The sequence below is a fragment of the Papaver somniferum genome, unplaced genomic scaffold, assembly GCF_003573695.1.
Source record: "Papaver somniferum cultivar HN1 unplaced genomic scaffold, ASM357369v1 unplaced-scaffold_21, whole genome shotgun sequence".
NCBI lineage: Eukaryota > Viridiplantae > Streptophyta > Magnoliopsida > Ranunculales > Papaveraceae > Papaver > Papaver somniferum.
In genome coordinates, this window is record NW_020631041.1 from 8,935,856 (window position 1) to 8,949,231 (window position 13,376).

The 13,376-nt window shown below is 37.4% G+C and overlaps 3 protein-coding genes across 4 annotated transcripts; 2 read left to right on the top strand and 1 right to left on the bottom strand.

Annotated features, from left to right (window-relative positions):
* The first annotated feature begins 1,411 nt into the window (after window positions 1-1,411).
* On the top strand, window positions 1,412-5,850 carry LOC113340029 (protein NLP6-like). The gene is made up of 5 exons (XM_026585237.1): window positions 1,412-2,078; window positions 2,600-3,165; window positions 3,367-3,414; window positions 3,512-4,448; window positions 4,576-5,850. The coding sequence occupies exons 1-5, from the start codon at window positions 1,640-1,642 to the stop codon at window positions 5,643-5,645; spliced, it is 3,060 nt and encodes a 1,019-aa protein (XP_026441022.1). The 5' UTR covers window positions 1,412-1,639; the 3' UTR covers window positions 5,646-5,850.
* A 210-nt stretch (window positions 5,851-6,060) lies between these two features.
* Window positions 6,061-8,972, top strand: LOC113340030 (protein phosphatase 2C 57-like). 2 transcript variants are annotated; one of them, XM_026585239.1, is made up of 10 exons: window positions 6,061-6,431; window positions 6,919-7,047; window positions 7,155-7,257; window positions 7,402-7,512; window positions 7,622-7,701; window positions 7,816-7,869; window positions 7,953-8,069; window positions 8,178-8,265; window positions 8,372-8,561; window positions 8,748-8,972. In XM_026585239.1, exons 1-9 carry the CDS (start codon window positions 6,142-6,144, stop codon window positions 8,540-8,542), a joined length of 1,143 nt encoding a protein of 380 aa, XP_026441024.1. In that variant the 5' UTR covers window positions 6,061-6,141; the 3' UTR covers window positions 8,543-8,561; window positions 8,748-8,972. The 2 variants fall into 2 exon arrangements, with proteins under 2 accessions (XP_026441024.1, XP_026441023.1); XM_026585238.1 differs by lacking the exon at window positions 8,748-8,972 and having other exon boundaries at window positions 6,062-6,431; window positions 8,372-8,713.
* A 670-nt stretch (window positions 8,973-9,642) lies between these two features.
* On the bottom strand, window positions 9,643-10,846 carry LOC113339849. Its single transcript, XM_026585074.1, has 3 exons — window positions 10,632-10,846; window positions 10,310-10,371; window positions 9,643-10,174 (listed from the first exon to the last, which is right to left on the bottom strand). The coding sequence occupies exons 1-3, from the start codon at window positions 10,696-10,698 to the stop codon at window positions 10,031-10,033; spliced, it is 273 nt and encodes a 90-aa protein (XP_026440859.1). The 5' UTR covers window positions 10,699-10,846; the 3' UTR covers window positions 9,643-10,030.
* Between the last annotated feature and the right edge of the window lie 2,530 nt (window positions 10,847-13,376).

Consider the following 13,376-nt stretch of genomic DNA (forward strand, 5'->3'; position numbering starts at 1 on the left):
AGAGTGGGTTATCACGGCAACCAAAACTGGTAACATGTTCACCTTGTTTGGTTTTTCTTGATTCATGTAAGCTGTCCGAATCTGAATGATATTATCTGATTCATATGGATCCAACTCAATCTGACTCATGTTATTCAAAAATGTGTGAGTCAGTGGATTGGTCTCATGGATAAGGGGTGTTTTATTCTTTTACTCAAATGGGTTCGCATCAGGGATTAGATATGAGCCAGATTGTTTGAATAAAATTTGACTCAAAATCAAAAACAAAGGGTTTGACATCTGGCTCGAGCCGAGTCAGATTCAGACGCGAAATTAGCAAAAAACAAACACACTCGTCGTTTTTTATTTTTCTGACCCAACAAATTCGTCTGAATCTGTTTTATTACATATGATTCAAAACTTATTAAAGCGTAAAATTACTAAACAATTTAAAACCCAGTAAGATATGTATCAAGTAGAAAATAATATCTGACTCAAAGACCTCCAGTTCAGATGGATCAAGAAAAACAAAAAAGACAAACGATCTGAGATCGACTCATATTCCAAACCAGATTCAAATCCCCGACCAGATCCAAACAAACAAAGTGCATATTCTAGTTGGGGGCTACTTGAGAGGCAAAATGGAACCATTTTCCCAAAGGTTACTTGGAAGTTGAACCCTAAATATGATTTTCATAAGCGGTTATAAACTTACAATTTTTTGTAGTTATGTGTAATACTGGGTTTACCCGTCACATTTGTTTTCTTGAGTCAGACATTAGAAAAACAAAAAATCGAACAATATGATATACGACTCGGATAGAATCACATACCAAACCAGATTCAAATCCCAAACCAGATCCAAAAGTACAAGGTGCCTAGTCCAGTTGGGGAATGCTTGTGAGAGGCAAGATAGAAACCGAATCAAACCTTGACCCACACATTAAGGAAAAAAAACAACAAAGCAATTTGACATCCGATCAAGTCAGATACTGAATCAATTTTGGATTTCGAGTCAGATCAAAGAACACAAATTCTCTTTCTAAATAAGATCAGCACAAGAGTTGAACCCCTAACTCGAGTCAAATCTAAACACGAGTTCTTTTTCTAAATAAGATCAACACACGAGCCGAACCCAAGTTATTTTTCTAAATAAGATCAACACACGAGCCGAACCCATAACCTATAACTTGGGAGTTCAACCACTGACCAACTGCCCTAACCCCCTTGGTTATCTAAACAAACAAGTCGCATAGCCTAGTTAGGGGACATTTGTGAGGCAAGATTGAACCGTTTTTCTAGAGGTTTCTTTGAACCTTGATTATAGTTTTACTTGGCGGTTATAAACTTCCAATATTTTGTAGTTTTGTGTACTACTGGGTTTACCCGCTACATTTGTTTTCTTGCGTGTTTACTATTTATGTCTTTGTTTATTTGTTTTCCACTGAAAGTTTTTTTAAGTGTTTTCTAATGCAAGTAGTAGTAAAATACAACTTACACAAATAGATTCTATCAATGTGAAGAATTGGAATCACAACCAGTCTTTGCCAGTCTGCCATTACCATCTCAAATCCCCCCCTCCTCTCTCTTTCTCTCCACATAGTTACAGAAAAAGACCAGACCAGACCAGACAGAGAAGAAGAAGAAGAAGAAGAAGATAATGTCTTGTTCTTCATCACCAGAAGAAGAAGAAGACATTAACTCAAGAAATTTCTTCTCAAAATCTCTAAACATGGAGAGCAGCAATAGTAGATATCCATTCATGGATCTTGATTCAGTTGACCTTGATTCATCTTCATGGTCTTCTTTTGATATGTTTCCATTAATCTCAAATTCATTCATTTCAAATCCATTCATGGGAAATCATCATCCATCTACTTCTTCATCTCAATTTCTTCTTTCTCTAAATACTTCACTTTCTCCTCCTCATCATAATCCTGTCAATCCAGGTTTATCAATTGAAACACCTTCTTCTCCTCTATGGGTTTTCACAGATTTTGAGGACAAATCTGGTGGTGGTGGTGATGGTTGTGGTGGGTTTCTTCCTAACTCCTCTAATGGTGGTTTTCAACTCACAAATCGGCCTAAATTGCTATCCAGTTAAGTGTTTCTTTCAGATTTCAACTCTGGGGTTTGCTCAATTTGTATAAAGTTTGCATCTTTTTGTGAATCTGATTCAAAAAATTAGTCATTTTTAGGGGGTAATTTGTTAAATTTGCTTCACTTATATGTAATTTTCATTCATATCCATTTCAGATTTAGCCAGAAAATTTCATCAAACGACTTCAATTTGTTATTCTGCCCCAAATTTCATTGACAAGCAATGCAATTTGGTGTGTTTTGCTTGTTCTATTTTTATATGAATTGCGGAAATTGTTTGGTTATTTTAGTTGAGATTAGGTTTTTTGTCTTTGGCTGTTTTAGGTAGAATGATAAGATTTGGAAACAGTAAACTCATTACATAAAGTGAGCTCATCAACAAAAAGAAAAAAGTAAACTCATTTTAGGACTTCGTCATAAATCCGAATGCCTTCGATTGACAAATGGCGCTTACTTTTACTCGAAAAGTTTCCGTGTTGTATTGAATTTCTGTCTATAACAAAGTGACTAAACAATTCAGGTAATACCGATTCAATGATGGAAAAACATCTTGGGCAACTTGGTGGGGAGGAGGGGAAAAAGAAGCTGTTTTCGACGGAGGGACCAGATGAATCTTGTGTCATGAAAGAAAGGATGATGCAAGCACTTAGGTACTTCAAGGAATCAATGGAGACCCAGCAAGTTTTGGCACAGGTTTGGGCTCCGGTTAAAAAAGGTGATCGATATGTTCTTACGACTTCTGGACAACCATTTGTACTTGATGCGCATAATAATGGGCTTCTGCAGTATAGAACGGTGTCTTTGATGTATATATTTTCTCTTGATGGAGAGAGTGATCGAGATTTGGGGCTTCCAGGTCGTGTGTTTCGGCAGAAGTTGCCGGAATGGACTCCAAATGTTCAATATTATAGCGACAAAGAGTATCAGCGACTTAATCATGCTTTGAGTTATAATGTTCGTGGAACATTGGCTTTGCCGGTCTTTGAAACTTCTGGAAAGTCTTGTATTGGTGTTATTGAGCTAATAACGACATCCCATAAGGTGAATTATGCACCTGAAGTTGATAAAGTTTGCAAAGCTCTTGAGGTTGGTGATGTTCTTATCTCTGTGTTCGTTAAACACATCTTAATTCTATTTCTTCTTGGATATTATCATCTGACGGCCATGGGGTCAGAAAAGTTGTCAGGGATACTGCCTTTTTTATGATCCATGTCTGCCATTTCTCAAGCTAATCTTTTGTTTCTACAATATTTTGCCGTCTGTAACATAATTTCAGTTCCCTTGCAGGCAGTAAATCTTAAAACCTCCGAGATAATGGATTCTCCTAGTGTTCAAGTGAGTTAACTGATTCTCCGAATTCCTATTTATGGGTCTGAGATTGCTAATTTACTTCTTGCTCACAGTATGCGTTTTTGTTTTTCTTTCAAACCAGATATGTAACGAAGGTCGTCAAAATGCACTGGCTGAAATCTTGGAAATATTGACAGTGGTGTGTGAAACCCACAAATTGCCTATGGCTCAGACCTGGATTCCGTGCAGGCATAGGAGCATTATCGCACATGGTGGTGGTGTTCAGAAGAGTTGCACGAGTTTTGACGGCAGCTGCATGGGACAAATCTGTATGTCTACCACTGATGTAGCCTTCTACGTCATTGATCCTCACATGTGGGGTTTCCGGGATGCTTGTTCTGAACATCATTTACAGAACGGACAGGGGGTCGCAGGAAGGGCATTTTTGTCTCTTGGTTCATGTTTCTCCAGAGATATCACCAAGTTCAGTAAAACAAATTATCCCCTCGTTCACTATGCTCGCATGTTTGATTTACGTAGCAGCTTCGCAATTTGTTTGCGGAGTGCTTACACAGGGACAGATGATTATATCCTAGAGTTCTTTCTACCTCCTACCATCGTCGAGACCAACCAGCAACAGGCTTTTCTTACCTCTCTCTTTGCCACAATGAAGCAGCATTTCCGAAATTTGAAGGTTGCATCTGGGAAAGATTTGGAAGAAGAGGAGAGATCCATTGAAATTATCGAAGCATCTGTAGAACATAAATGTGACCCGAAACTTGAAATATCCCCCGTGACTAAATTTCCGCCGATGCAAAATGGATTGATGAATAAGGCAGGAGGTGTTAATCAGTCAGATTTGTTGGAAAAGCGGTTCCCGGTGGAAAATGATGCTAAAAGGAAGGTGGAATATCTAAATACCGTTGATGTGAATCACGGTTCCCATTCTCTTTCTGGCAATCAAGAAGTTAAAAAAACAACAGAGAGAAGGCGGGGCAAAACTGAGAAGTGTATTAGTCTAAATGTTCTTCAACAATATTTTTCTGGCAGTCTTAAGGATGCCGCAAAGAGTCTTGGGGGTAAGCCATTTATTTCTCTCTCTCTTTATTTGTCAAGTACTTTTCACAGGCTTTGAATTTCTTTTTCTCGAAAAAAATAAATAAAATGAAATGGCTACTCCTCTTACTGTGGTTAATGGTTTTACAGTTTGCCCAACCACCATGAAACGTATCTGCAGACAGCACGGTATCTCTAGGTGGCCATCACGAAAGATCAACAAAGTTAATCGCTCCCTCTCAAAGATCAAGCGTGTGATTGAATCTGTGCACGGTGGTGAAGGAGCATTCGATCTGACTTCTCTCACATCAAGCCCATTACCTGCTCCAGTTAGTTCTCCTTCCTGGCATAGTGACCGCAAAGAACAATTCCCAGGTTCCAAGCCTCCTATAGAATCACCTAGAAGAATGACCCCAGGAAATGAGGAACATTGCGATACGAAGAACATTATCGAACCTCGCAAGGGTGCAAAGAGATCAAAAACAGGGAGCAGTTCAACAGATGACAGTGCAGGTACTCCTACTTCTCATTTGTCATGCCAAGGTAGCCCTGCCAACAATAATGAAGTCACACCGTCAAAGGATCTATTTGTTTCGTCTATTCAGGAACTTGGTCAAGAAACCCGTAACTCCTTCGGTTTGCCGTTTCAACCATTCCGAGAAATAAACTTATGTGCTGCCTACTCGACTCATGATGCTCGTATGGTGACAGAATTGCAACCGGCCCCGAGTGGATTGCTAACCAAGGACTCGGGAAGTTCTGCAGATTTGAGAAACCTCTCCAACTTGGCACTAGAAAGTTTTCCCGATGAAAAATTCTTGAAGTCTACCTGGACGAATCCAATCTGTGTTACTAATCATTCTTCTCCTCCAGACATGACGAATCCTGCTCAGATAATTCACAGCATCAGAACAAAACAAGATGTTAGGACCGTGAGTGTGAAAGTCAGTTTTAAAGAAGCCATCATCAGATTTCGAGTCTCTCTAATGTCTGGACTGACAGAGTTGAAAGAAGAAATTGCCAAGAGGCTACGCTTAGAAGTGGGTACGTTCGAAGTCAAGTATCTAGACGATGACCATGAATGGGTTTTACTATCTTGTGATGCTGATTTACTAGAGTGTTTTGATATATCAAAGTTATCTGGCGGACATGTTATCAGATTGTTGGTTCATGATGCAATGGGCAACTTCGAGAGCTCCTGCGAGAGCTCAGGAGATTAAACTCAACCAAGAAGAAGAAGCTTATTGTAGATTGTAAATCAGGTAAAAAAAATTTGTAGTATTTTTACTCATGTAAGTTACTGGACAGGTGAAACTGTAGATTTAGGCTTTGTAATCCTGTCTCAGTGGTTATAACTATTCTTTCAAACTCCTCTCCTATAAATTTTGCATGCTTGTCTTTTTTGTCACATAATTTGTGGTGAAATGAGTTGTCATTCATCTCTGTCATTGATTTGGAATTAAGTCGACAACGTTTCTTACGTGTACGGCTGAGATATTCTCACCCGGTCCGTTCTACTATGATACAAACTAGTTGCAGTATGGAAAAATATCTCAGGAAAGCAAATTTGGACATAGGAATCTGAAATCTAATCTGTTGAGGCAGTTAGAGGTCTACCTTGTTCCTCTTATCTTTCTAAAAAGCACATACTCAGTTTTTTTTTTTTTTTTGTCTCAGTAAAGCTTTTGCTGTAATTTCAAAAGCTTTTCTTCTTCAATGGCTTTACTGCAAAAATTCTTACTCAATGGAATTAGCTACAACTCAGTCTTGAAAACCAAGAAGAATAACATTTATAGAGAAAGAAAAGCATGTTGTTCAGCTATAGTAATCGATTCGCCTTCATCTTTAACTGGTGTTTCAGGTATTAGATGGGGATCGAGTCGATTACAAGGTCCACGAGAAGAAATGGAAGATGATATCGTTCTCCGGTCAGATGATCTGAATGGGTTCTCTTTTGCAGCTGTATTTGATGGTCATGCAGGATTTTCTTCCGTCGAATTCCTCCGGTAAGAATATTATCTATTTGACTATGAGTGTTTATATATTGCTAGAAAACAACTGATTAAATTATAACAACAAAGGTTTAGAAAACTTATCGCGTAAATTCGATCGGTACTAGAATGATGCGTTCTTGAGCCTTCGAGCGTCTGTCTTCCAGATAGTATGACGCATATCATGGTCTCAAAGAAATGATACAAACATTAGGTGACAAGAGAAGTTGTATAGACAAGTTCAAGAAAAGGGTTTATATAGAGAATCTATAGAATTCAGACTATTCTCCACATCTCATAAAAAATGTCCTTAGAAAGCCATAAAAAGTGGTTTCTTGTATCAAATGGTGACTCCAGCTCTTTTGACACATCTTATAAAGGTAATGAAGAGGCAAATTAGAATTATTGAAAGTAATAAATAACCCCCAACAACTGTTATTAAATTCCGGTTTTTGATTTTGACTTGTTATTATCATTGATTTGTGTAATGTGACATTTTTAGAGATGAGCTATACAAAGAATGTGTGAAAGCTTTACAAGGTGGGTTGCTTTTATGTGCAAAAGATCTCAACCCTGCGAAAAAAGCGTTGCAAGAAGCATTCGTGAACGCGGATACGAAGTTGTTGAACTGGTAAGAACCTTACATACGTGTCTCTTATGATGCATGAAATTACAATTGGTAAATTTTTGTTTAACATTATTGAGTTTCTTGAAATTTTTTGACATTTTCTTGTGAAGGCTTGATGCGAAAGGAGAAGATGAGGAATCTGGCGCGACGGCTACGGTTGTATTTGTTGGAAACGACATGTTAATCATTTCGCACATTGGTGACTCATGCGTGGTATCAGTCGAACCCTTGTGAAGTTATGATCTATTTCATTTTGATTCACACTTGATTTGATTTACAATTTGTCGAATAGTACATTTAATTTAGAGCAACCCGTTTTTTCGTTCATGGCGCGTAAGTAACTTGTGAATGATGCAGGTTCTCTCACGAGCTGGCAAAACAGAAATAGTGACTAATCCTCATCGGCCTTACGGAAGCAACAAAGTTTCTCTTCAGGAAATTAGAAGGATCAGAGAAGCAGGTGGATGGGTGTGTGTTTTTCTTTGGGTTCTTAATGATTTCCATCTATTTTTTCAGCGTCCCTTAGTTAGAGTTTCTTGTCTCAATTGCTAAGTCATATTGTCGTGTTGGTATACAGATAACAGATGGAAGAATTTGCGGCGACATCTCTGTTTCTCGTGCTTTTGGTGATACACGTTTCAAGACAAAGAAGAATGAGTTCGTCTCCTGTACTCTTCTCTCTTTTCCTCCACAGATGCTCATTTGAACTTATAGTCAGTTTTTATTTTTTGAGTTCAAATCTTAAGGATTTCGATTTGCATTCTTGTGTAGAATGTTAGAGAAAGGTGTCGAAGAGGGTAGATGGACAAAAAAGTTTATATCTCGGTATGTTTCTGCAATATATATACTGCTTTCAGTTCTAACTTATGAGAAACTTACCAAATGGGACTTCCTTATTGTTGAGGCAGAGTACAATTTAAGGATGATCTAGTCATTGCTTCACCAGATATCTACAATGTAAATCTCGGCTCAGATGCAGAATTTTTGTTGTTAGCATCAGACGGCTTATGGGATTACATGAAGAGGTTGGCTGGGTTACCTGTTTAGTCTTTGCACATTTTTTGTGTAAGTTATGATATTGATTGGTAACAAAGAACATTAACGCTGTTTGCAATTTTTTGTTGATGTCCCAGCTCGGACGCAGTAAACTTTGTTAGGAATCAACTACGGGAACACGGAAATGTTCAGTTAGCTTGCGAAGCACTTGCACAGTTAGCTCTGGTACATATCCCTCTATATCTTGCCTCTCCGTGATCAGTTGTCTACAATGTGCAAGGGGGTGCAATTACACTGACTCACTGACCTTGAGTTTTATACACGTCTGCAGGACCGAAGCTCACAGGATAATGTTAGCATTGTAATAGCTGATTTTGGGAAGACAGATTGGAGTAGTTTGCCAGCCGAACAACAAAATGTCGTACTTGAATTTAGCCAAGCTTTTGCAACTCTTGCTATGGTTTCCCTTGGAATATGGATGACATCGTTGCTTTCCTCTTAGATTTCTACACTAATTCCTGGTAATGTACATAATAACCAACGCCTTGTAAATGGATCTCTCTCATATATGTTATTAGTGTTACAGCCATCATAGGAACGAAACTGAATCTTTTACTTCTATATCTGCTATCTTACTATGTACTTCGTAATTCGTCTGAACAAGTTATTCAATTTCTGGATCAAACTAATAATATAAGGCCCTCCAGGGCACTGAGATGTAATGAGCATGAGGAATCTACCTGGGTCTGCACATGTATAGAATCTCAGCTTAGCACCATAACAATGCAACAACGGAGATGCATGTATATGGTTTGATCTGGCTAGTACTTGGTCGGGTCATTGTCCAATCGAACCAGCTGTCGTGTACAAAAGAAGATCAGAAGCACTATAGAACTAAATCCTCCATAGGATTATCCATGAATGGATATCAATATAGCTCAGAAAAGGGGTTGTGATTCAAAATGTGAACCATTGAAAGAAAGAAAGTTTTTTCAAATAAACATTAGAAAACCATGGTGATATGATATCTTTGTTATCATGAACAGCACAATTGTCCATAATGCTTTTTATATATGCTTTGAAGAGCCCACACGTCACATATCTAAAATTAGGTCAACTTTTGAGAAGTGGATAGATCAGTAAACCTACATATCTAGCTAATTAGTAGCTCCAGTAGTATTAGTAACCGTAATAAGTTTATCGTGTTATTACATATAAACAGAGATCAACAACGCCAAACCAAAAGACATTCCGAAATCAGATTAGCGTTAAATATATAATGACATATTTTTCAACGAACAACGGAGAGGGAGATAACTTTTCTAAAGATGAAATGGAGAACTTTATGTGTAATTGGATACGAGAAACAAAAATCAATCCTCGAAGTCTGAAGCAGAAAAAGATTTTCTTCACAAAAACTAGATTTTTTTTGCTTCTAAATATCGTTCTGAAATTTTGTTTTCAACCTACAGGTTTCGGATACTTTTGATTTTAGAAGCCGAAAAATAATTTCTCAAGGTGTATCTTGACACCCTTGCACAGGAGCGGGAAAAATAGTCTTACAAACACCAAAAGATAAACAATAACCAGGAGAACTAATGATAGTAGATGAAGGAAGTTTGATCTTCATATTCAAGTGTGTGATGAAAAATATTAGTACATAATAGAATGTCAATAATAATAACACACGACCCAACTTAATAGCTAACTAGCAAGTATTTAATTACATTAAGCAACCCTTAATTATATAATAATCTCCCCATTTTCATAAGCATAAGGAGATCATTTAAAAGACTCATAAGAATTATAGTTTTGTTCCTTAATTAGAAAAACTAATTCTCTTATTTCTTAAATCTTAATAGTTTATATGGTATTAGAAATTGAGATTGATCGATGGACGAACAAAAGTGAAATGTCGCGAGGATGATTATGAATGTAGTAGCAACGTACGGAGTGTATATAGTCGATATTCTGTGTTGTCTCGTACTTTCTACCATCCACCACCTGGCTTGCCTTTCCTTGGTTCATGTTTGGGGTTTGCCCCTGCATAATCATAATCAAGTACTGCATGATAAGGTTCTGCCAATAGCTTTCTCGTTGCAATTTTTATCTTCTCAACCTTCATACCATTACCCTTGAAATTTCAAACACACCATCCATTAATATACTAGCTAAACTGTAAACTACATTTATATGCACATACAAATCATTCAACGACGTATCACACTCTTATGCAAGATTAACATATAGTGTACAGAGCCAACTGTACCTCAGGAAGAGAAGCTGGATTAATGGCAACATTGTCATGGACAAAGCCTTCAGCACCATTTCCTGTAAAAGTTAAACATGCACGAGAGTTAAAACATTTTCATACTGAGGGTTTTCCCTGCAGGATAGTTTCCCCTAGGTTACCGCTTCCTCCTTGAATCCTTTCAAAGCTACCAGGGAAAGCTTACGCCTCCGTTACCTCAACGGGGACTGCTAGCAGATGGTTGTTTTGAAACAAAAGAAAAAAATATGCAACTAAACTTAGCTAGCTAGACATATATAGGTGAATACTCTAATAGAGATATTATCATTAAGTTAATTACCTGAAGATGAGTAAGAAGAGAAGCGCAAAAGAAGGACGAGGAGACAAAGAACTGAGATCTTAGACATGACTGATCATGGAAGATGCACGCAAGCTGCAATTTAGACGTCTTTCTTGATTATTTTTCTTTTCTTTCTTTTGATCCACACCAGTGCTAGCTTATTGTTGCAAGTTAGGGTATATATAAAGAAGGACAAGACCATGAGATGAGATGAATGATTAAGACATATAGGTGCATTCCACTACATGCTTTATAAAGAAAGAAAACTTTGTGAAAATACATGATGAAATGCAAAGACTCCACCCCATTAACAACCCACAACACCTCCGTATTAAGTCAACTATACTACTTTTTCAATACAAACCAAAACAAAAAACTAAACTTCAAACTCCATCATCATCCTCATGAATTCCTCTTCATCATCATGTCTATGTAGCTTGCATTAACTTATCGTTAGGTAAAAAGACTGAAATCAATCCCTTGCATGGCTTAAACTCTACTAAAATTGGAGAAATTTGAGCTAACAGCTGAGTACTTTCTATTGGCTTGTTGGTTTATCCAACCTTTTCCTTGAAAAGATATCTTATTCAGCAACCCATTTGTATAGTGTTTACAGTCTTACTCAAAAAGTATCCCCACTATAACATGCACCATGTGTACACTCTTCTTCATGTTAGGCAGGTACACGATCACCTTTTTGACTATTTTATCTTCTTGTCCCACTGTTCTTTCCCTTCTAATTCTATATATCTACCCATTTTTCTCATTTTGTTTGTTTCGGATTCAGATCAAGGATACCATCCATCAACAACCGATGACGTTGCCACTACCAGGAAAGGGTTTTGATCTTGTCTGTTTTGAATTCAGATCAAGGGTGTTGATGTTGTCTGTTTCGAATCCAGATCGAGGATACTATAGATCAACAACCGATGATGTTGTCACTACTGGAAGAGGGTTTGCGTTACTACTCTACTAGAAAGGGACGAGCTTTAGTAATTCTCCTCCTGAATGACCTTTGGAAGTGTTGTTCAATAGCTTAGTTAGAGCACAAATTAGGGGGGCTAATTAAGTAGATATTAGTGTAATTTCTTGTGCAATTTTTGCGTTGGAAACTTTTTGAAGAGTGGACTTTAACTGGGTTTATTAGGTTAGCAATAAGTATATGAGCACTAGCTAAGAATTAATAGGATAAAATATAACACTAAGTTATACATACTTTTGAGGGTACACCCAAATATATCCATGTCTAATATCAAGGTTAACAAAAAATTTAAACTTAATAATGATGCAGCCATTATGTTGTTGGGACGACTTAATGTCTTGATCATGGTGTTTTGTGTTGGGACCTGTTTTTAGTTCTACGTTTTCCTGTCGAATAACTCGAGTTTGTCGCGTAAACGGAACAGATATGTAACATGTATCGGTACCCGCTGATCATTGTTGCTTACAAGTTGATAAATTTTAAAATTACAGACCCTAAAACAATTTTTATAATCCAGATTCAAAGAAGATTACAAGTAAAAATTAAAATGTTGAAGAATTTTGAATTTTAACTATGAAAAGTTGAACATAAATAGTTGCACTGGAACCGTTCATCTACAGTTCTACACATATATATAGACACACAAACGTGAGAAAGATTGTAGTTACCTCCACCAAGAGTGGTGGTCTATGGGGTTAATGAGTAGAAATAGACTTGAAAGGTGGCAGTCATATCATGGAATAATTCATGATGCATCAAGCAAACTATTGAGTCTACATCATCACCACCTTCTCATGTATAAAAGTTGACCAGGCCTAAACAAGATACTTCTTTTTTCTTGGTTTTCTTTAGGCCAGGCCAGACTCCACACACATGCATCTTAGCTAGGGTTGTCCTAGTTTAAGTGATCCTAATTTCTTGGTTTTCTTTAGGCCAAGCCAGACTCCACACACATGCATCTTAGCTAGGTTTGTCCTAGTTTAAGTGATCCTAAAGAGCAGAACTCCGATCAGGGACGGACTCAAGATCCATCGTCGGGAAAGGCTGGAAAGCCACTAATTTGCATGGCGACCCAAGGCCACGACAATTTGATTTTCATAAAGAACCATGTAAGTAGGGCTAAGTCGGATATTAAATTATTAAAATAGAGCCGAAAAGTTATAACTGGCTAAACATAAAAATTTGACAAATCCTGCCTAGTAAAATGTTAATGGGCTGAAAAAAATGACGAAATATAACCTGGGTTAGTACTAGATCCGATCCGTCCCTGAATCCGATCAAAATTGTTTATTTCTTAAAATATTTTTTTTTGCAGAAGATTGCAAAGAAACAACCCGCCGAGTTTGTAATCTCAGTCTTGAACTTGCTTTGTTTAGATCTGACCCATGATCTAAATTTGACTCTGCCTTCTCGTCCCGAATCGGATATCAGATCATTTATTATTCCATTATTCTGATCCCTAATTAAGCACTTACGTACGACCTGAGACATTCTAGTTAGCTGTAATCTTATATCTGACTTGTTGGGCGCATGTATGATTAGATTCAAAAGTTTTCTTTACTAATTGGTAGTTTATGAAATACTATCAGATACGTTAGAAGTTGGATCCAAATTCAGTTGAGAATAGAAGAAAAAACAAACAACCTACAGTTGTTGTAGCAGTGCACCTAAAAGTTCTTTTAAGTATGGGCCTAACCTTATGTTCCTTTTCGCATGGGCCTATTTCAGCAAGCAGTAGTGCTCAGAGTGAAGATTGTGTGTTA